This window comes from Bufo gargarizans, chromosome 7 (genome assembly GCF_014858855.1).
Source record: "Bufo gargarizans isolate SCDJY-AF-19 chromosome 7, ASM1485885v1, whole genome shotgun sequence".
NCBI classification, from domain to species: domain Eukaryota; kingdom Metazoa; phylum Chordata; class Amphibia; order Anura; family Bufonidae; genus Bufo; species Bufo gargarizans.
In genome coordinates this window covers 199,272,623-199,295,512 of record NC_058086.1, presented here as the reverse complement: position 1 = coordinate 199,295,512, position 22,890 = coordinate 199,272,623, and the positions used below count along the sequence as shown (strand labels likewise).

Here is a 22,890-nt window from a genome sequence, read left to right as displayed (position 1 = left end):
TGGTCTCTTTGCTACACAATCACAACATGTAGTACAATTGGTCAAGGAATTTCAGGTTCATGTCCCCATTGGAGACTAAAAATAAGGGCAGCATGTTGGCTCAGTGGTAAACACTGGTGCCTTGCATGAAGTTAATATGTTCTCCCCATGTTTCAGTGGCTTTCCTCCGGATAGTTTGGTACCCCCCCCCCATAGTGATATGATGTTTGTAAAGTAAAGTTGTGTAATAATTACCATTCATTCTAGTTACAGTAAAAAAGCACATATTGCACCCAAAAAAGCCAGAAAGCATTGTATGTAGACTAAATCAAGGCAACTTGACGTACTGTAGATTTCTTGAAAACGTTTCACTCGTTCTTCCAACAAGTGAAACGTTTTCAAGAAATCTACAGTACGTCCAGTTGCCTTGATTTATTTTTTACAGATATACTATGACCTGGATAAATGAGAACCTTCACAGACCTGTATGTAGTATGGTTAAAAATGCACTAAAACCTTCAAAGTAACATCTGGCCACAATATAAAAAAATGCTGTTAAAAATTTACACCTTGAAAAACACTGCATGGAAAAGCCACATGGGGCAGACTTTACTCCATTAATTTTGTGACTGCTGGAGATAGCTGAGCGTCTGCTCTCTGGCAGTCCCATAGTGTTGAATGAAGCAATACTGTGCATGATCAACATGGGTGCCCAGCAGTTGGATCCCCGCTGATCTCCTAACAGTAACCTATTCTTTATCCTGTGGATAGGGATAAATGTGTGGACTGAAGAAACCCCTTTAATAGCAGAAATTGCCAAAAAATAAAGTTGCCCCTTTCTGTTATGGTCATTTTAAAGGGACACTTTCATTAGATATTGTCAGGAGAGTACACAGATCTCATAGGGCCCCATAGGAAAACTTGTTATGGGTCCCCTGCACCTAGTTTCCCAACATAGGTGTCACGAATAATAGACAGAAGAGGGACACCAGAAAGACAACAGAACGGATAGGACAAATAACTAGGCTTCAAGGCTAGGGAGAAGGGAAAGGTCACCTCCTAGGAAACCCCTAGATCTGGCCCTGACTCCTGTCAGTATGTATAGACCTTGAGGGTTGGAAAATACATACGCCGTAACCTAAACCCTAGGAGCCCTAAGATGCCCTAAAGGTAGTGAAAGGGAATGAGACTACTGGTTCCTTCCCAGGTGAACGAACCAGTGTCTCCCTGAGGCCCACTAACAGCAAGCACAAGGGAACAACCAAATACAAGAGCAGTACAACTTATCTTATGGATGAACAGGAACACAAGCAAGGTCCACACACACCAACTCCTCCAAATCCAAGCAGAGAATATCAACCGCATGGTATGAAGTGTGAAACCCAACTAAATAGGCAAGCAGTAATGACCGCCAGCTGCACCTGACAAGAGGTGTGGTCATTACCAGTCATATATTCCCTCAAGATAGCAAAAGCAAAAAAAATTCTGTTTGGGGCCAATTTTTCTGTATCTTAAAAATAACTTTTAGTTCAAACCGATAAAAACTGTGTGTGCTCTTTTACCAAAAGCCATATGTGATTCCAAAAGCTTACAAAACTGAGCGGAATTGGACAGGGCAGGCTAGGAGATGTGTTATTTCCACACTATCTCCGCTGTTAGCCCTTCCTTATTTAGTTATACATTAAACATAAACGCCCACTGGTGCAGGGATAGGTTGCCATCTTTTTCAGTCTAGGACTGGAACGTATCTATTATCTCAAAGTTCTCAATATGTAACAAAACGCTCTTTCTCAATCATAGAGTTTTGTTACTAACTAGCTTTTCCTTCAATTGATTCTATCCCTTCCTCAGAGGTTATGCATGTTTAGCTAGCTTTGTTTATCCCTGCTACCAGTGATACATTTCATCTGCTCTTTTCTCACTAATGTTTTATCAGAGTAATCTACTTTGAATGAGAAAATGTCTGCGGTACATTTCTCCCTTAATTTCTTACTAATGCCTTGGTTCTAAAATCATTGACACTATTGCCCCCCGACATGTTTTGCCAAACAAACCGAGCACTTAAACTGGCATGTATTTATGAGGAATGAAAACCCTCCTCTTTATTTTTTATCCATTAGGCTTGCGTCTCGTGTTAAAAAATCGTGGCAGTGTGTACTGATTGGTGAGAAAGACATGTCATTTTTCTTTCTTCACCTATAGCATACCTTACCCGTCCTTGGAGCTAGTCATCCTATTACCTTCTCGTTCCGGCGCTCGTCCAAATTTCCAGTGCGCATGACTTCTGACTGTCTTATTTCTTTCCTTATCACCCTGCTGCGCATGTCTTTATGCTTAGTCTAAATCTAGGAATTTGCTAACTCCCTGTATGTATTTTACATTTATTCCTCTTTTAAATAAAAAAGGAAGAAATAGCCTTCTTTCAACACGATAGCCGATTTAATTCCTCCAGGAATAGTTTGAATCTATTCAATAATTATGAACATGATTTTACTTATTCAATGATTATTGCCATGATTTTACATATTTAATAATTTTTTATGGGATTTCAATAATTCTGTATTAATTCTGAATCTTCATAAATGTTTTTATATTCTTCACATCAAGCTCCCTAAAATTTTAAATGGATTTAATGAATTAACTTTTTAATTTTTTAAAAAGGTATTAATTCATAATTGATTGTTTTATTTACTATTTAATATTTATTTGTTGATTATCCCTTAGAAAGAACAAAAAGATGGTGAAAAATTTGCCAATTTTTTAACCATTCCAAGCACACTTCATATTTATAAATAATCATATGAATTAATATTATTTATTATTTGAAAGGGGAGGAAATAACTTTTTATTAGCTAGCTGGCTGCCTGCAGCCACCACTAGAGGGAGCTCAGTGAATAGGAATTATTACAACTACCATGGTTGAATTGAGCTCCTCCTAGAGGTGGCTGTGTAAATATGCAGAGTTTTCACATGGGGAAGAGAGAGCAAGTTCTGTAAGGGCCCCATAGCATGGTCTGCCTTAATTGCAGGTACACCACTGGGTATTGTTTACCTCAATTTTCACAGAAATTTTTTTCTGTAATTGTTGGAAGTTGTTTTTATTTATTTCTGCAGTACTAGGAAATACAGAATACTGTCCCTTTAGCAGTCGGCATGGTCATAAAACTTATTTTTGGATAGGGAAAGCAGTCAGTTTACTGTTCCTGTGAGGAGATGATGTTATCTGCTAGTACATAGTAGATTGGTAGAATTTAGGTTTACAGTGTGATAGTCCAGACAACTGAGGAAGTTAAAGAGCCAAGACAGGAAGTAGAATACCTGGAGTGGCTTCAAAAAATGATCTCCACAACAGCATTCATTGATTTTCTGCAAAAAAAAAAAAAAAAACAACAAAAAAACACTAAGAACCCCCTCAAAACATAGAATATTCATATATAGGCTGGTGACCGGTGATAAAACATTTCGATGGTAGTAAACCTTTCCCTTTAACCCCTTCCCACATATTTATGTAACTAGGGATGCGACATTCAAAGTCGATTCGCATAAAAACTTCCTTCCAATACTGTACGGAGCAGGAGCTCCGTACAGTATTAGAATGTATTGGCTCCGATGAGACATTGCTTATTGCTTTGCGAAGTCTCGCGAGAGATTTCCTGAACTCAGGTTCTGGTCCGAGGTAGCGACAACTTCCTCTTATCCGAGCCAATACATTCTAATACTGTACGGAGCATTTGCTCCGTACAGTATTGGAACTAAGCTTTATGCAAATCGACTTTGGATGTTTCACCTGAAGTCTATTTGCTAATCCCTAGACGTAGCCTTAAGTCCAGATTGCATGTAATTTAACGCTATCGTGTCACACAGCCCCGGAGTCACCAAGTCCTGAGACACAGGAAAAGATGGCAAGGAAAGAATCAGGGTGGTCACTTGCCAGCGATTGATCTGTGCAGACTAAGCAATCGGAGCATGGAAGTGTAATTATACCTGTTTGCTCCCATGGCCTGATGCTCCCTCATACTGCCTGTGCCCCAATTCTTATCCCTGCATCCTTCTGTGCGGTCCCGTGTTATTGTATGTGATGGTGGTGGCACAGGAACGGAGCTGCCTCCATCAGCAGCGAGTGTCAGCTGTAACATACAGCTGACACTCTGCTGCAACAGCCAACAACGGTGCTAGCACGAATCCAGGCCGTTTGCACCTTGACTCCATGGGGTCAACAGAGGGAGGGGGCTCCCCCTCTCTCAAATCAGGCTGCCACATTGTGTTGGCAGCGTTCTGATGGTTACCAAGGCATTCAGTGCATTGCAATAGATGACTGTTACAATGCAATGTACAGCAGTCAGCCCCACTGGATCTTCAAGATTCATATAGAGCTTGATAAATAAAAAAAATTGTGTAAAAATAAAAAAAGTGAAAAATAAATCCAAAATATAAAAAAGTAAATAAAATAAATTGCCTTTTTCTAAATCTGTTCATTTATATACAGACGTGGACAAAATTGTTGGTACCCTTTGGTCAATGAAAGAAAAAGTCACAATGGTCACAGAAATAACTTTAATCTGACAAAAGTAATAATAAATTAAAATTCTATAAATGTTAACCAATGAAAGTCAGACATTGTTTTTCAACCATGCTTCAACAGAATTATGTAAAAAAATAAACTCATGAAACAGGCATGGACAAAAATGATGGTACCCCTAACTTAATATTTTGTTGCGCAACCTTTTGAGGCAATCACTGCAATCAAACGCTTCCTGTAACTGTCAATGAGACATCTGCACCTCTCAGCAGGTATTTTGGCCCACTCCTCATGAGCAAACTGCTCCAGTTGTGTCCGGTTTGAAGGGTGCCTTTTCCAGACTGCATGTTTCAGCTCCTTCCAAAGATGCTCAATAGGATTGAGGTCAGGGCTCATAGAAGGCCACTTTAGAATAGTCCAATTTTTTCCTCTTAGCCATTCTTGGGTGTTTTTAGCGGTGTGTTTTGGGTCATTGTCCTGTTGCAAGACCCATGACCTGCGACTGAGACCAAGCTTTCTGACACTGGCTAGTACATTTCTCTCTAGAATTCCTTGATAGTCTTGAGATTTCATTGTACCCTGCACAGATTCAAGACACCCTGTGCCAGACGCAGCAAAGCAGCCCCAGAACATAACAGAGCCTCCTCCATGTTTCACAGTAGGGACAGTGTTCTTTTCTTGATATGCTTCATTTTTTCGTCTGTGAACATACAGCTGATGTGCCTTGGCAAAAACTTCGATTTTTGTCTCATCTGTCCACAGGACATTCTCCCAGAAGCTTTGTGGCTTGTCAACATGTAGTTTGGCATATTCCAGTCTTGCTTTTTTATGATTCGTTTTCAACAATGGTGTCCTCCTTGGTCGTCTCCCATGTAGTCCACTTTGGCTCAAACAACGACGGATGGTGCGATCTGACACTGATGTTCCTTGAGCATGAAGTTCACCTTGAATCTCTTTAGAAGTCTTTCTAGGCTCTTTTGTTACCATTCGGATTATCCGTCTCTTAGATTTGTCATCAATTTTCCTCCTGCGGCCACGTCCAGGGAGGTTGGCTACAGTCCCATGGATCTTAAACTTATGAATAATATGTGCAACTGTACTCACAGGAACATCTAGTTGCTTGGAGATGGTCTTATAGCCTTTACCTTTAACATGCTTGTCTATAATTTTCTTTCTGATCTCTTGAGACAGCTCTTTCCTTTGCTTCCTCTGGTCCATGTCGAGTGTGGTACACACCATATCACCAAACAACACAGTGATTACCTGGAGCCATATATATAGGCCCAATGGCTGATTACAAGGTTGTAGACACCTGTGATGCTAATTAGTGGACACACCTTGAATTAACATGTCCCTTTGGTCACATTATGTTCTGTGTTTTCTAGGGGTACCATCATTTTTGTCCATGCCTGTTTCATGAGTTTATTTTTTTACATAATTCTGTTGAAGCATGGTTGAAAAACAATGTCTGACTTTCATTGGTTAACATTTATAGAATTTTAATTTATTATTACTTTTGTCAGATTAAAGTTATTTCTGTGACCATTGTGACTTTTTCTTTCATTGACCAAAGGGTACCAACAATTTTGTCCACGTCTGTAATTGATTACAAAATAAAAAAAGACTACACACAATTGGTATCACCGTGTCCGAAACAACCTACAACCTAATCTATAAAAGAATTATGTTACTAATCCCGCATTGTGAACGCCGTAAAACAAAAATAAATTAAACAATGATGGAATTGCTGTTTTTGTTACCTCACCTCCCAAAATAATTGAATAAAAAATGATCAAAAAGTTATATGTATCCAAAAATGATACTAATAAAAACTACAGCCCGTCGCACAAAAAACAAACCCTCACACATTGGTGAAAGACAAAAAATTTTATGGATGTTAGTATATGGTGATGTAAAATATACCGGTAATTTATTTTTAATACAAAAGTGATTTTATGCTGAATAAGTAGTAAAACAAACTATAAATTTGGTATCAACATAACCATATCAACCCACAGAATAAAATTATATCATATATACCACATGAGGAACCCCATAAAAAAACACTGACAGAAGAGCAATTTTTGCCCACCTCACCTCCCAAAAAATGGTATCAAAAGCGATCAAAAAGACATATGTACCACAAAATGAGACCAACAAAAACTATAGTCCGTCCTGCAAAAAACAAGCCCTCACACAGCCACATTGGTGAAAAAATTTAAATGTTATGGATTTTAGTGTATGGTGATGCAAAATATAATTTATTTTTATACAAAAGTGTATGCTGAAAAAGTAGTAAAACATAAAAAAACTATACAAACTTGGTACCGCCATAACCGCATTAACCAACAGAATAAAATGATCATATCATATATACTGCATAAGCAAAAAAAGTTATTTGTACTACAAAATGGTACAAAAAAAAACAACAACTACAGGTTGTCCTGCAACAAACAATCCCTGACAGTCAACATAGAATAAAAATGTTATGGCCCCTAAAAACAATTTCAGCAAATTCCATGTTAGAAAAGCCAGATACCACTACATCCCTTCTGAATGTTGCCATGCCCCCAAACGACAACATATGGGGTGTTGCTGTATTCATTTTCTACAGTTACACCTTGTGAAAATAAAAAATTTGGGGCTAAAGCAACATTCCATTGGAAATAAAATGTAATTTTACATTTTCACAGCCAAGTATTTGTAAATTCTGTGAAACGCTCCTTGTTAGGTCAAATCATTCACTTCACCCCTCATTCCTTTCCTTAAGGGGTGTATATTCCAAAACGGTGTCACATTTTGAGGTTTCCTTTCTAGGGGTACCTCAGGGTCTCTTCAAATGTGACATGGCACTAGAAAACCATTCCAGTAAAATCTGCACATCAAAAACAATATTGCGGTTCTTTTCCTCATGAGCCTGCTGTGTGCCCATGAAGATGGCTTTTTTTCTGTAAACTGCAGAATCAGGGTAATACATATTGAGGTTTATTTTGCTGTTAACCCTTGCTGTGTTCACCTCCATTTGCTTTAATTCCTGGGGAACACCTAAAGGGTTAACAAAGTTTATAAAATAAGTGGTGAATACACTGAAAGGTGTAGTTTCTAAAATGCGGTCATTTTTACGTGGTTTCTATTATATAAGCCTCTTACAGTCACTTCAGAACTGAAATAGGTCTTTAAAAACACTGTTTTCTTGAAAATTTCAAAAATTGCTTTAAAAATTCTAAGCCTTCTAACAAAATAAAATAAACTTTCTTCAGTAACGATAAGGCCTTTTAAAAATACTACTTTGCCTGAAACTGACTGCGCTGTGGTTCATCCCATATCACCTTTCAAAGTGGTGCCAACATAAAGTAGACATATGGGGAATGTTAATTAATGACTATTTTGCGAGGAATCACTGTTTGTCTTAAAATCTGAGAAATGCAAAATTTTCTGTAAATTTTCGGTAAATTTTGGATTTTTCTTATACATAAAAGTAAAACATATCAACTTAAATTTCCCACTAACATGAAGTATGATGTGTCACGAGAAAACAATCTTAGAATTGCTTGGATCAGTAAAAGCGTTCCAGAGTTACTGTATTACCAGACACGTCAGATTTCAGAAAATGGGACTTCGGCATTTAGTCCAAATTGGCTTTTGCTGGAAGGGTTTAATATAGGAAATATGGATAGTTTTGTCAGGGCAGAGATATAATACAAAAAGCATTGTAAGGTCCGCATCGCTACTGTGTAACGTCCACCCATCAGAAGAACAGGGGTCCAGTGACAAGGTAGGCTATAGCCACTTCAAAAAAAAGGAGGAGAAGCTAAGTGGAGCAGATTGTATGTCTCTCATTGCAAAGCTGTTTATGTGACTACAAAAGACTTCAAAGGAGAGAGACGCACAACGTGCATAACCAACTCTTCTTGGCTTCTATTTCTGTTCGCTGCTGCACAATCTATTACAACACAAGGTAATTCCCGGGCCCCTAACATTAGTTCTTTAATTAAAAAACCAAGTATGAAATTCAGCTATTTCTATGACATCAATGAACAGATAAGATTATATTGTACATGACTGCTTGCACACTGTTGCTTGTTTCAGATATCCCTACCTTTTGTTGTCTGCGGTAGGAATAGAGTACCCAGCTCTAACATGGCTCTATAATACGTTATGGATTCCAGTGCACCCGTTGTCACTGCTGGCAGAAGGTAAACGTCCTACCAAATGATCTACAAATAATTAAGTATATTTTTCATCAGAAAGCATTGGTTCAGGGTATTGTAAGTGACTGGCATACTACTGTGTGTTTGATCATCCAAGAACTAGAACCATAGTGGTTTTGAGGGCACTGCTAAAGGCCCTGGTATAAAAGTTCTGCTTCCTCCATTCCAACAAAATCTCAACATTTACACTTTAATTCTACTGATCAGGTGTGTCATCATGCCAAGGTGCACCAGGCCTACACCCTGGTACTTTTTTGGCATGCAAGGCACTCTTAAAAGAGGCCCCTGTCACTTTCAACAGCAACCTCAGGACGCAGATACAGTTACATACTATGGCAGAGGTACATATTGCGGTCATCATTGCCTTGTCTCTCTTTGTATAGGAATGTTTTATTGCCTTCTGTACTTGTGTAAGCTTAGGAACGATCAGCAGCCTCAGTCTATGATGATGATGTGTCATCTATGTCCTGATATCCTAGATGTGGAGAAGGAAATTAATATATCCATACAAACTGAGACATCCTGTAACGAACCAAAGTGTCTATGATCCTACCACAGTCTCCGGAGTTCTATCTCTAAAGTGCTGCTCATAAATCAGGAACGGAGAATCTTGAGCCCCCACCATCCCTTCTGCCACCAAGAACCGTCTTAGAGCTCATTCAGACGACCATATGTGTTTTGCAGTCTGCAAATTGCGGATACCAGCCATGTGCGTTCCACATTTTGCAGAAAGCACATGACCGGTCCTATGATAGAAATGCCTATTCTTGTGTGCAATTGCGGACAAGAATAGGACACGCGCTAACTTTTTTTGCGGGGCCGCGGAATGGAATTATGGATGCGGACAGCACACGGTGTGCTGTGCACATCTTTTGCAGCCCCCTTTTAAATGAATTGGTCTGCATCTTGTGGAACGGGTGTGTACACATAAATACGGTCGTCCGAATGAGCCCTTAGCTAAATGACCTCTATGTGTAAATGCATGATATATGTTTGTGCACCTCCAGTAGAAGAGCAGCATTCCAAAACTTCAAGCAAAAATACATTGACAAGGTCCAACTTGTTTTGAGGTCTGCACCTTTTTTACCCTTTGAAGATTGTAGTTTCAGCTGTGCAGCTCCACCACTGTAAATGTTCTATGCATATGTAAGTGTATGTGTAGGCTCCTACTGGTCAAAGTACTGGAATAAACAATGCCAGCTTCGTTATCCCCCCTGCCCCCCATAAACACCATCACCAGTGTATCCACTTCAATTGCCAGAAGTGTGCCCTCCATAAACAAGACCAACCAAATGCCCCTTAAACAACACCAGTGAAATGCCTACCCATAAATGCCAAGATAGTTTGCCCATAAACACCAGCAGGATGCCTCCTGTAAACAATGCTAGGAAAAAACTAAACCAAAAAAAAAAAAAAAACATTGTGGCATTTAACCACAGTGACTAGGGCAGCTTGAGCTGCCCATTACCACTGACAGCTCAGCCCAGAAGTGGAGTGGAGTTTGAGATGCATCTTTCATCATGGGATAGGGTTAGGTGAGTATTAATTACTTACTTGGGGAGAACTATTACTGTGTATAGAGCACTTTTACTTAGTGGAGGGCACAAAGTGGCCACTTTCACAGTCTGGAGGAGACGTACTTTCACACTAGCGTTTTTCTTTTCCGGCGGCGAGTTCCATCCTAGGGGCTCAAATCCGGAAAACTGATCAGTTTTATCCTAATGCATTCTGAATGGAGAGAAATCCGTTCAGGATGCATCAGGATGTCTTCAGTTCAGTCTTTTTTAATTGATCAGGCTTTTCAGAAAATCGTAGATTGTTGTATTTTTACCTCCGGCCAAAAATCCTGAACACTTTGACTGAACGCCGGATCCGGTCTTTTTCCCATTGACTTGCATTAACGCCGTGTTCAGTCAAACCGGATCCGGCTTTTGCATGTTAAACCTGGAAAATGTGGAAAAAAAAGTTAAAGTCCATAAATGGCGGATCCGTTTTTTTCCAATGCATTTTTTCATTGTGATCAAAATCCTGATCAGGATTCAAATGTAATCCGTTTTCACACGTTTTTCAGGATCCGGTGGGCAGTTCCGGTGTTGGAATTGAACGCCGGATTTAAACAACGCTAGTGTGAAAGTAGCCTAAGGGGACACTATTAAGTAGGAGGCACTATTACTGTGTATGGTAGTAAGGAAGCATTATTACTCTGTGGGGGCACTAAAGATGGGCACTTTTAGTGAGTTGATGCCACTAAGGGGGCTAAGTACTGTGTGGCGATATTATTGATATACCTATAATTATGTCACCACTATTTCTGAAGTACAGCATTTATTCAAGGATGACATCCCTCCAACTAGTACTTTTTTGTAATAAGAGGGCTTAATCTTGAAAATACGAAATGTTTGTATCTAGAAAAAAGACAATAAAACTGGAAAACACAGTGGCAGCCCTAGTAACAGGAACAATAATTGTGGCTAGGTCTCAGAGGGAGTGCCTAGCACGGAGGGGCAGCCTTCTGTGCATGGCTGTGAAGCACACAATGTGGTGGAGCATGCATAAAGCTTGCAATGATTTAGCAGAGATTCTAGATTTTGTCTCATGTTTGATGACTAAGATGAAAGAAATCATAACCTCTTCTTTTTCTACTTGCAGTGTACACAGTCTATGAATCACTTCCTTATTTCGAAGCCCTTGGCACATTCTGCTACACGATGTCACTGCCTTTTGCGGTTTCCATTCACTTCCCTTCCATTTTAAAAATATATCTGGTTCTTTTACTAGCCGGTAAGGTGTCCTTAGATAAAATATGCACTGTATATTGGTAGCCTCTGAATCACTACTTGGCTGACATGAACGTGTTGTCACTTAGGTGTACTGTACACATGCAGTCATCGCTACTCTAAAAGAGAACTCTATCTGAGGCAACAGAAGTTGAAGCTAAAAGTGAAATGACAGAAGGTAGGCAACAAACATGAATAAAGTATAACAACAACGCCTTTTATATTTCTGCTAGGGTACATTAACAATAGCATTATTCTTTTCCAGTATTGAATTCCGGCCTAGGGGCTCAATACCGGAAAAAACTGATCAGTTTTATTCTAATGCATTCCGTTCAGGATGCATCAGGATGTCTTCAGTTCAGTCACTCTTCCGGTATTTGGCCGGAGAAAATACTGCGGCATGCGGAACACTTGCCGACATTATTTTCCGGCAAAACGGATCCGGTTTTACGGTCTGCGCATGCACAGACCTTTAAAAATGCAAAAGAAAAAATTCCGGATGACACTGGAGAGATTGATCCAGTATTTCAATGCATTTGTTAGACGGATCCGCAGCTGTCTACAAATGCTATCCGTTTGCACACGGATTTCCGGATCCAGCAGGCAGTTCTGGCGATGGAACTGCCTGCCGGATCTTCACAATGCAGGGGTGAAAGTATCCTCAGCTAAATTTTATTCTACAAAGTAGGGAACCAATAGATTAACCTCTCATAAAATAATTAAGATATAGGGACAGATAAAAGAATTCCCACCCAAAATTGCAAAAAAAATAAAAATCATTTTCACACACAAATTCCTGTGGTTCTGTTAATAGTAGTTTGCGCTGCGGCTGGATTCTGGGATGAATCTGTCTCCTTCCCCCTCTGGCAACTGACAATATAGTCCCTTTTTGCTTTCTAATACATTTTCACAATCCTAACATGCTGAGATGACCGAGTCTTCTATTCTGCCATATTACTGCAGAGGCATTGCACCTTCTTAGACAATAAGTAAGACCAGGCATTTCTATTGGCTGCTTTACAATGAATACAAGATCACTAGGCAAAGAACTAGCTGTGGGCAGAGTAACTGAGCATGCCTGTTCACCAGCACTCAGCTCATTAGCACATGCACATTGCTATACTCTATGTACACCAGTAAGTAAGGCTACTTTCACATTAGTGTTTTTTGCGGATCCGCCATGATCTGCAAAAACGCTTCCGTTACAATATTACAACCGCATGCATCCTTCATTAAAGGATTTGGTTGTATTATGTCTTCTATAGCCATGACTGATCAGTCTTGAACACCATTGAAAGTCAATGGGGGGGGTGGATCAGTTTGCTATTGTGCCAGATCCGTCTTGCCCTACACCACATTGCGGACAGAAAATCGCTGATTGCAGCGTTTTTGTGGTCTGCGATGGGGACGCAACCACGCGGAACGGAATGCATTTTGGCGCATTGCGTTTCGTTTTGTCCCCATTGAAAATGAATGGGGACAAAACTGAAGCATTTTCCTCCGCTATTCAGATCCTATGACGGATCTCAATAGTGGAATTGAAAACGCTAATGTGAAAGTAGCCTAAATGTCAAAATTCTTTACCAGATACTTTTTATTGGGTTTTGGGGGCTTCTATCCTATCCTCTGGGTAGATATTTACAATACCCAGCATCTGTTCCCTGAAGCTACTGGAATTAGCACTTTCAACAGAGCTGGAAGCACAGCTCCGATCAAAGTGTAATGGCTGTGTGGGTTTACTGCAGCTCAATTCCCATTGAAGTATCGGCAGGGTTTTTCCAATTGTAATGTGACTGTTAGGGGGGTTAAGTTAGAGCAGCAGCCAAAGGTTGGTAAATACTGTAAGCTTATATCTGGATGCCCCATCACAATTTGCATTAAAAATGCCAGACAAAATAGCACAGGATGCTGTGCTATGTTGCACGGTAACATGCCGGAAACCCGCCAGATCCTGTTAGTGTCAAATGCTGGGTCCCATAATGGAAACCCTGTGGACTCTATTATAGTCAATGGAGACCGTCTATTGCCATTCATGCTCGTTATGCAACAGATCCAGCAGTTCACTGCTTTGCTCTCATAACACAGCAGTACACAGAAATAGGAATGCAGATGTAAGCCAAACTAACAGATCTCGGCATACCTGTATTTAGTTGCACCGGAAGTACAGCCATGTTGGTTGTCACCTCGGAATTAACTTATTAGAAAATGACTGTATTATGTATTCAAGCAATAACAAGTTCCAAAAAAGCCAATTCAAAGTGGCAACCACTACTGATGCACTGAAGTCAATTTAGCAAATAGGGCACCTTCAAGAAAACAGAAAAAAAAGGGGGAACGTATTGACTGGAGTTTCTTACGCCAATCTTAACACCAAATCCCGCTGGCATACCATGTCACATGAATGGGTATCCTCTACCCCTCACAAGTGCCCTGAAATGAATGGAGTGACAGTTCACACGCCTGACCTGTCGCCCCATTCATTTTGGGGCGCTCCGAGGATTACGAGGTACCGTTGATCGTTATCTCCTATCCACAACTGAAATACCCCTTTAATATACAGAAATGTATGTACTGTTAAAAATAAGTAATCTACAGTCTGGTATATATTTTTCCGTAAAGGATTTGGACCTCAAGCGCTGATTTGTTGTTATCCCTACTCAGAAAACTGGCGGACAAGACCTGATATTCCTGGTGTTTACATAATCCGCAAAAAGAAACTGGTCTGTTCATGCTGTATAATAGAAGAGAAGGTGAAACTGAAGGCACCTTGAGTACTATTCTAACATCTGAAATGTGGAAATGCTGTTCTAAGTGTTATATAAAGGGGTTGTGTAAGGAATATGTATATACTCTATACTACAATATTATTCCAGATGTGTAAAAATAAAGCTGCCTTCAATTTTTTAAAAACATTGCTTATGTCTGATATATTACGGAATCTGCATTGTACAAGATGACTTGCAATGAAGCTATGAAAAACTGAACCAAAGTGGCAGATACAGGTCTTCAAAGAGGTTGCCCATTTGGCCCTTTCCCTGCACCACTTACAGTAGGCTTGACCAGTGTTTTATTCTACTAGGCACAAAAGATGCTTCTTATTTCCAGTCAGGGGCAATGATAAAGGGTTGTATGGAATAGAGCAGGAGGAGCTGAGCAGATTGATATATATTTTTGTGGGGACAGATTCAGGATAACTTGTAACTTACTAGTCCCTGTGGGTGGTCCTATCAGTGACTAACAGCCCCTCGTGTATGACTATGTATCAATCTGCTCAGCTCCTTCTGCTATGTATAACGTTGCCCACACAATGGACTGCATGTACGACATGGCAGACTCCCTTTAATGCAATAGCATATGCAAACTGCCTAACGCCACCTTCTGGATGTGACTCCCTACAGTATGTGCAAATACCTGACCTTTTAACAGGCCTTTGAATACTAACACTTAACTGATAGGGAGCCACTAACGAGATGGTTCTCTTCCTGTGGGAGATGCCTGTTTGCATATTATTTTCTCCATACATAGTGGGTCTTGTTAAGGAGATCCAGTACCTCTCAAAAGATGCTACAGTGTACAATGACAGTTTAGACAATTGTATGAGTCCACCTTTGTCGCAGTAGTTGGAAGGAAGGCCCTTTCTTGCTCCAGCATGATTGTCTCCTGTACATAACGGCTCATTCAGACGGCCGTATGCTGTCTGCAAAAATACTGAATGCTATCCTTTTTTTTTGAGGATCACAGACAAAAAAACAAAAAACGGATAGCATTCAGTATTTTTGCGGACCCACAGACTTCAATGGGGCCATGTCCTGATTTTCACGGACAAGTATAGGACATGTTTCATTTGTTTTGCGGAACCGTGGAATAGAAAAGGGCCCCATAGAAGTGAATGGGTCAGCATTTTATCTACAAAAAAAAAACGCATCCGCATTTTTGCGGATATCATATGGCCGTCTAAATGAGCCCTAAAGCAAGACATTTGGTTTTGCCAGTCCCACGGCACACACAAAAAACATTTATGCATTGTACCTGTCCATTGCAGAAATGTATTTTCAAACAAGAAAGGGAAGATCACTTTCAACAGGGCACGAAAATACATAAAACAATACGAATGCAAGTTACTAGAGATTCTCCAATTAAGGTAATCGTAGTGATATTTAGGATATTAAGACAGCACAACAGATACAGTCATTTAAATAAATAATAGTCACATTAGCTTAAATTGAATATTTTTATTAAGGCAGTCATACAGTACATGCACTGTAAAAAATAAATACATGACATCTTGATAACTATTAAAGGGGTTTTCCCATTACAACAATTTATTCCCTATCAATGTCTGATGGGGCCAACTGCTGGAGCTGATCACCAGAATGGGGGCCTTTGTTCCCCTGTTTGAATGCCTGTTGAAGTCTTCTGCTTAAAGGGATTCTGTCACCTCCCCTCAGCCAAAAAACGATTTAAAAGCAGCCATGCAGCACAGCTTACCTGGATTAAGCTGTGCTGTTTAATCTTGAAATCCGTCCAGCAGTTACTTTAAAAAACGACTTTGATCAATAAGGAAATGCGTCCTGAAGGTGCCCAGAGGGGCGTTTTTTTCTTCCTAGTGAGCCCAGTACCGCCCCTCTTTCAGTGCCCAGCCCGCCTTCCTTGTATTTTCTAACTGCCGCCCCCAGCCTGCCACAGCCTCTCCTGCCTCACGCCGAACGAAGTCTCGCACAGGCGCAGTACCCACTGAGGGCTGCGCCTGTGCGATCATCAGGAGACTGAGGGCGGCAGCTTCATCTTCGTCACTGGGCATGCGCCGAGCCCAGTGACGTCCGATGCTCTCTCTTCCCTGCTGACTGAGGGAAGAGCGAGCATCGGACGTCACTGGACTCGGCGCATGCCCAGTGACGAAGATGAAGCTGCCGCCCTCAGTCTCCTGATGATCGCACAGGCGCAGCCCTCAGTGGGTACTGCGCCTGTGCGAGACTTCGTTCGGCGTGAGGGAGGGGGAGGAGAGGCAGGAGAGGCTGTGGCAGGCTGGGGGCGGCAGTTAGAAAATACAAGGAAGGCGGGCTGGGCACTGAAAGAGGGGCGGTACTGGGCTCACTAGGAAGAAAAAAACGCCCCTCTGGGCACCTTCAGGACGCATTTCCTTATTGATCAAAGTCGTTTTTTAAAGTAACTGCTGGACGGATTTCAAGATTAAACAGCACAGCTTAATCCAGGTAAGCTGTGCTGCATGGCTGCTTTTAAATCGTTTTTTGGCTGAGGGGAGGTGACAGAATCCCTTTAAGTATACTCAACAGGCCCATAGAGTTGAATGGAGTGGCGGATGTGCATGTGTGCCTCCTGCTGCATTCAAATGGGGGAAGACAGGCCCCCAATGTTGTGATTGGTGGGGGCCCCAGTGGTCAGACCTCCACCAATTAGACACTTATACCCTATTCTATGGATAGGGGATAAGTTGTTTTAATGGGACAAACCCCTTTAAATACAGCCGACAGTAAGTTTAAATATAAAGGACACTTTTGGTCCAAATACAGCCTGGCATTTTACAAAGTACTACAGGACTACACATATCAATGTGGCTTGATTCAAAAACCAGACGTTGATATAAATGACATTCCTGAGTCATATGATGGCTAGTTGATGAAACAGGAGACGGTTACCAGCCAAAAGCTCTGGTCCACACAGCTTTCCTCTTAAACTCTGGAAGACCTCTCAAGCTAAAAAGTGAAGCTGAAAGACAAAAAGGATACTTTATACCAGTGGTGCCCAACCATTTTTCGTCTGGGGGCCGCATATGGTATGGTATAAATTTCGCAGGCCAGAACCAGGTACAAAATATGTAGGCCTTCAAATCTGCGTTGGAGGCTGCGTTTGGAGCCTCTGTTGCAGATTCTGTCGAAAGACCAGACAAAAAAGCCTTCTATGCGTCACTTTTCTGTCCGGTAAAAAGACAGGATCCCGAACGGAAACTGAACTGGTCCCATCATATTTGGTGGAGTCTGTTCAGCTTCTTCCCAGTGGGGTGACAGGAGGAGGGGGGGGGGGGGGCAGGGTCACTAGTGAGGTGACAGGAGGAGGGGGAAGCAGGGTCACTAGTGAGGTGACAGGAGGAGGGGGGAGCAGGGTCACTAGTGAGGTGACAGGAGGAGGGGGGAGCAGGGTCACTAGTGGGGTGACAGGAGGAGGGGGGAGCAGGGTCACTAGTGGGGTGACAGGAGGAAGGGGAAGCAGGGTCACTAGTGGGGTGAAAGGAGGGGGGGGAAGCAGGTTCACTAGTGAGGTGACAAGAGGAGGGGGAAGCAGGGTCACTAGTGAGGTGACAGGAGGAGGGGGGAGCAGGGTCACTAGTGAGGTGACAGGAGGAGGGGGGAGCAGGGTCACTAGTGGGGTGACAGGAGGAAGGGTAAGCAGGGTCACTAATGACGTGACAGGAGGAGAGGGGAGCAGGGTCACTAGTGGGGTGACAGGAGGAGGGGGGAGCAGGGTCACTAGTGGGGTGATAGGAGGAGGGGGAAAGCAGTCACATGAGTCCACGGCTCCTTACCTCTCCAGCAGCCCTGTCATGTTTCCCAAGGTCCTAGGGCAGCACCCCCCGCTCTCCTTACAACACCCACCCCTGGACCGGGCCCCTCCTACTTCCAGCTCCCGCCGGCTTCCCCTGCTCAGCACCTGTATCGCTCCGGCGCGTGCCTATACCTACCAATAACAAAGCTTCTTGCTGTAAGGAGCTTTGCTTTTGTTTGTTTTTCAGGCACAGGCAGCATCGCTGCGCTGCCTGTGCCGTTCACAGCGCTGATGAATGTGGCGGAAAAGTCTAAGTTGTATTGGTACGCCTTAGACTTTTTCCAGGGAGTCGCACGGGCCGCATAACACAGCTTCGCGGGCCAGATTTGGCCCACGGGCCTAGGTTGGGTATTACTGCTTTATACCATAGGTAATTAAATATTGAGGCACTCAGTCTGGAACTTATGCAAATAAAGTAATTTATTCTTTCATTTTTTCTATGCCATCCATAGGCCCGTTATATGTTAAAGGGTAACAGATTAATTTCTGACCAGACGTTTCGGTCATGGTAGACCTTCATCAGTGGTCATGTTATCTGGAACATTATCAAATACATATATATATAAGGTACTTTTACACGGATGGCAGAGTATGAAATTACATAGATATAAACATAATAAATAATAGGACAATGAACAATATACAAGTAATATGTGATATTTGATAGCATTATAGCAGCAGAGTAAATAGGGGTCCAGAGATTACATATATATATAAAAAAATATACACATGTATAAATTCATATTCACAAACATGAATATATGCAAGGAAAACATGATTCTATGTCAACGTAAAAAATGGCAAAATTATACTTATTGTCAACACATGATATCTACATAGAATATGGAAAATTACATAAATAAATTAATAGACATGATTGTATAGGTATATGCAAGGAAAAACATGATTCTATTGGGATTCCCTGAAAATATAGTTTAGAATGTGGTTGCGTCGTCTATGTCCACCACACTTGGTATTAGCATAGAATGTGGCAATGTTTGCGGAGGTTTACTAGTTAAAATTGTATATATCGGACTCCATGATTGTTTGTGTGGTTGGCATAGACGATTAACCACACGCTAACGACATTAAAGCTGATAGGAGAGGAGCAGAGAGGTTACTACATAAATCGGTTGTCATAATGATGTCATTTCTCCTGACTATGTTGATCAGCTATGCGGCCACAGTAATATCATGGGATATCTCCATGCCTGCCAACTCCTATATGCAGATTATACCATATGAGTCTTTAGCTATTGTCTTCAGTATTCCTTTATATCCATATGACAACCGATTTATGTAGTAACCTCTCTGCTCCTCTCCTATCAGCTTTAATGTCGTTAGCGTATGGTTAATCGTCATGTTTTTCCTTGCATATACCTATACAATCATGTCTATTAATTTATTTATGTAATTTTCCATATTCTATGTAGATATCATGTGTTGACAATAAGTATAATTTTGCCATTTTTTACGTTGACATAGAATCATGTTTTCCTTGCATATATTCATGTTTGTGAATATGAATTTATACATGTGTATATTTTTTTATATATATATGTAATCTCTGGACCCCTATTTACTCTGCTGCTATAATGCTATCAAATATCACATATTACTTGTATATTGTTCATTGTCCTATTATTATTATGTTTATATCTATGTAATTTCATACTCTGCCATCCGTGCTAAAGTACCTTATATATATATGTATTTGATAATGTTCCAGATAACATGACCACTGATGAAGGTCTACCATGACCGAAACGTCTGGTCAGAAATTAATCTGTTACCCTTTAACATATAACGGGCCTATGGATGGCATAGAAAAAAATGAAAGAATAAATTACTTTATTTGCATAAGTTCCAGACTGAGTGCCTCAATATTTAATTACCTGGATACGGCCTAATAAGCCCTTGATTGGCACCGGTATCAACATTCGAGAGTGCGGTTCCTCACTTCTTCACAGACTGCTTTATACCATAGTCATAACCAAAATTAAATATATGGTACATCTAGAAACCCGTACCCACTGCTTGTATTACAACTTATATTCACTATATCTTATAGACCTCCGTCACGTCTCCTGAACGGTCTGAGTCTTTCAACAACAACAAAATTAAATTTAAATAAAATCTGGCCTCCTATTACTTCTATTAACTGTGGTCATACCTTTCAGAACAGTTCTTGATTCCTCCGATAAGGCTCCATCTGGACTTTCAAGGAGGTTTATCATCCAATCAATAAACTATAGAAAATAATAAATAAATTTTGTCTTCAGACAGGTAGTCACAAAAATAGGAGGATTATTCTTCTAAATAGTCAAGACATTAAGCAGTAATTAATTAATTGAAAGGGGTTGTGCAGCGATATTGATGACCCTACCGATCAGCTGTTGGAAGAGGAGGACACTGTGCGTCGTCTCCTGTGGAGCAGAGGCATAGTGTAATTACAAGTACTTGCTCCATTCAAGTGAGTGGCGTGAGTACTCAGAGACAGTGCAGTGTAAAAAACAGGAAGAGACGCTCCTATGGGGCATCAACGCCACTTCAAACACTTGATCGGAAGGGGTGCTGGGTGTTGGACCTGAGGATAGGTCATCAAGATAAATTTATGCACAGCACTTCAAGTCAGCTTGTAGTGAGCGATATTATTTACATAGAAAAATGAATGGATGATTAAAGGGGTTCTTTGGGCTTTTTTTTTTTATCCATGCTTTCTTCTAACCTGTGGAAGAAAGACAGTTTAGTTAGTACTTACCCTGCTGATGCTGCCATCTCCGCTGTACTCACACAGGCTGCGGGCTGAACTGGGAGAAACGGGAAGACATCCGGTCGGGACTCAAGTGGAGATGGCAGCATCAAGCGCTGGAGGGGTAAGTATTAACTAAACTGTCTTTCTTCCAAAGGTTAGAAGAAAGCATGGATTTTTTAAAAGCCTGAAGAACCCTTTAAGAAACTCTCTATTGCTGCAGCTTTATTATCAGTTATAATAGTGCACCGCGCAGGCATCTGAGGAACTGAAAGTTTATAGGAAGAACTGCAGCATATCTCTTTCATAAATGGAACACTACTATAAATGATATGAGGTTTAGGTCTAACTTTTTTCTTTTTTCTTTTTGCAGTACAAATTAGGAATGAATCCCAAGATTCTCAAAGGAGAGGTTTTCTTTTTCATCTATTTTGAGCTTCATTTCTGTTATAGGCAACAAAATGTGGAAGGAAACAAGGGCCTCATATGTTCCAACCGTTACACAGGTCTGGGTGCTACTGTGGGTTCTCTTGTTGTGATGATGCTGCCTTCAGCTGCATTGGGGGGAAATAAGAAAAGTGTAATCTAGTGTGAGCCTAGTCTTCACAGCAGGACGTCCGGCACACTGGAGATATTCAGTATAAACACAGTCCAATCTGGACTCAAGTCTCACACTTCCCATGCTGCAGCTAAACATCTGTGTAATAAAATATTCTAAGTATTTCACTTTCTAAAAAACTGATTTATTATTTCACTACATCCTGTTCATATCTTCCATGTAGAAAGTGCAGCAGGATGCATGACCTTCCATTCTATTAAAAAGGTTGCCCCACAAAAAATACTCTACAGTTTTTAATAAACCAGCACCTGGATCTGAATACTTTTGTATTTGCATGTAATTAAAAATGTACAGTGTTATAGCTATCTGTATAGCACCACCCGCTGTACGCTCTTTTTCTAATTTCTCTGTCCTGCTCACTGAGATGGAAGCACATGCTCAGTTCCATCCTTAAACTGCCACCAGCTGCAGCAGAAAGGACACACCCCATAAGCTGACAGCTTGAAATAAATATAGCAGAACAATTGGAGCAATGAATGAGTCGATCTCCGGATCCATTTAAGATACAAGACTGGTTCTAGCCTTTTTTTAAAAAGGTTAACATGTACTAGATTAAGTATGAGTTTCATTTTTTACATTATTCATGGGATAACCCATCCTGAAGTGCCAGTAGCATGTCATCAATAGTGGGCCTTTAGTGCTTCTGCAGATTGGTGGGTGACAACACGTGTACCACAGGAGTGAGACGATCTGCTGGCGTTTCTTGCTCCCTGCTGCATCTAGGGTGTCTGAAGGGCTCCATAATGAATACAAGGGAACTGAATACATGCAATGTGTACAGATTGGATTGCAGTATATGTAGGATGTACTGTAAGGCTTCTACATATGCTATAAGAGAAATACCTTCTGAGCATGTCCCTTCCAAGGCTCTTTTGCTAATAGCGACTGCAAACTTGCCGGTAACGCAGTCAAACATTCATTTATGGTCAACATGTCCATAGGCTGCTTTCCCAAAGAACCGGTGGTAAAAGAGGATTCACGATTCCACAACAACCAGCTGCCATGGATCCCAAGAAGTAAAGGTGTTGTACGATCACCCCAGGCCACTACAGACACAGCAAAAACATGTAGCAGGAAGTCCACTCCCTAAACAGGAAGAGAAAAACTGCTATACCAACTTTACCAAGAATGCAATATTAAAACATTACAGATCGAAGTCATGACATTGTTCAATTTCCAAGAAATAAACACTATGTACACTACCTTACTTAGAAGAACATTCTGCAAAGGTGTGGACTTATATGCTATGTTTCTAGTGTAACTGATCAAATCCAGCAGCCAGTCCAATCGCTTTAAGATGCCTAAAAGAATCAAGAAATAAACCACAACAGAATGGGCCAAATGTTACAAAAATGTAAGACTTGTGTAATTCCAATTGCAGAAATATGTAATATAAAAATATGCTGTTAGCAAACTTTAAAAAAGTTATAAAAAGTAGCCAATACATACCAAACTAAAGAAGGAAGGTAATT

The 22,890-nt window shown here is 40.8% G+C and overlaps 2 protein-coding genes across 5 annotated transcripts in view; one reads left to right on the top strand and one right to left on the bottom strand.

Moving 5' to 3' along the window:
* HACD4 (3-hydroxyacyl-CoA dehydratase 4) overlaps positions 1–21,676 on the top strand; it is a 41,036-nt gene extending 19,360 nt beyond the window's left edge. For 2 of the 4 annotated variants that reach the window (XM_044300984.1, XM_044300985.1), the window contains exons 5-8: positions 8,588–8,694; positions 11,359–11,490; positions 11,576–11,664; positions 14,106–14,398. In XM_044300984.1, coding sequence (XP_044156919.1) covers positions 8,588–8,694; positions 11,359–11,490; positions 11,576–11,658 — 322 coding nt within the window. In that variant the 3' untranslated portion in view covers positions 11,659–11,664; positions 14,106–14,398. Of the gene's footprint in view, positions 1–8,587; positions 8,695–11,358; positions 11,491–11,575; positions 11,665–14,105; positions 14,399–21,172 lie in introns of those variants that run through there. The other 2 variants (XM_044300987.1, XM_044300986.1) reach the window with 2 other exon arrangements.
* FOCAD (focadhesin) overlaps positions 16,732–22,890 on the bottom strand; it is a 226,511-nt gene continuing 220,352 nt past the window's right edge. Inside the window, 4 exon segments of the mRNA XM_044300978.1 lie at positions 16,732–17,213; positions 20,221–20,296; positions 22,262–22,504; positions 22,622–22,719. Of these exon segments, the coding sequence (XP_044156913.1) occupies positions 17,140–17,213; positions 20,221–20,296; positions 22,262–22,504; positions 22,622–22,719 (491 nt within the window). The 3' untranslated portion in view covers positions 16,732–17,139.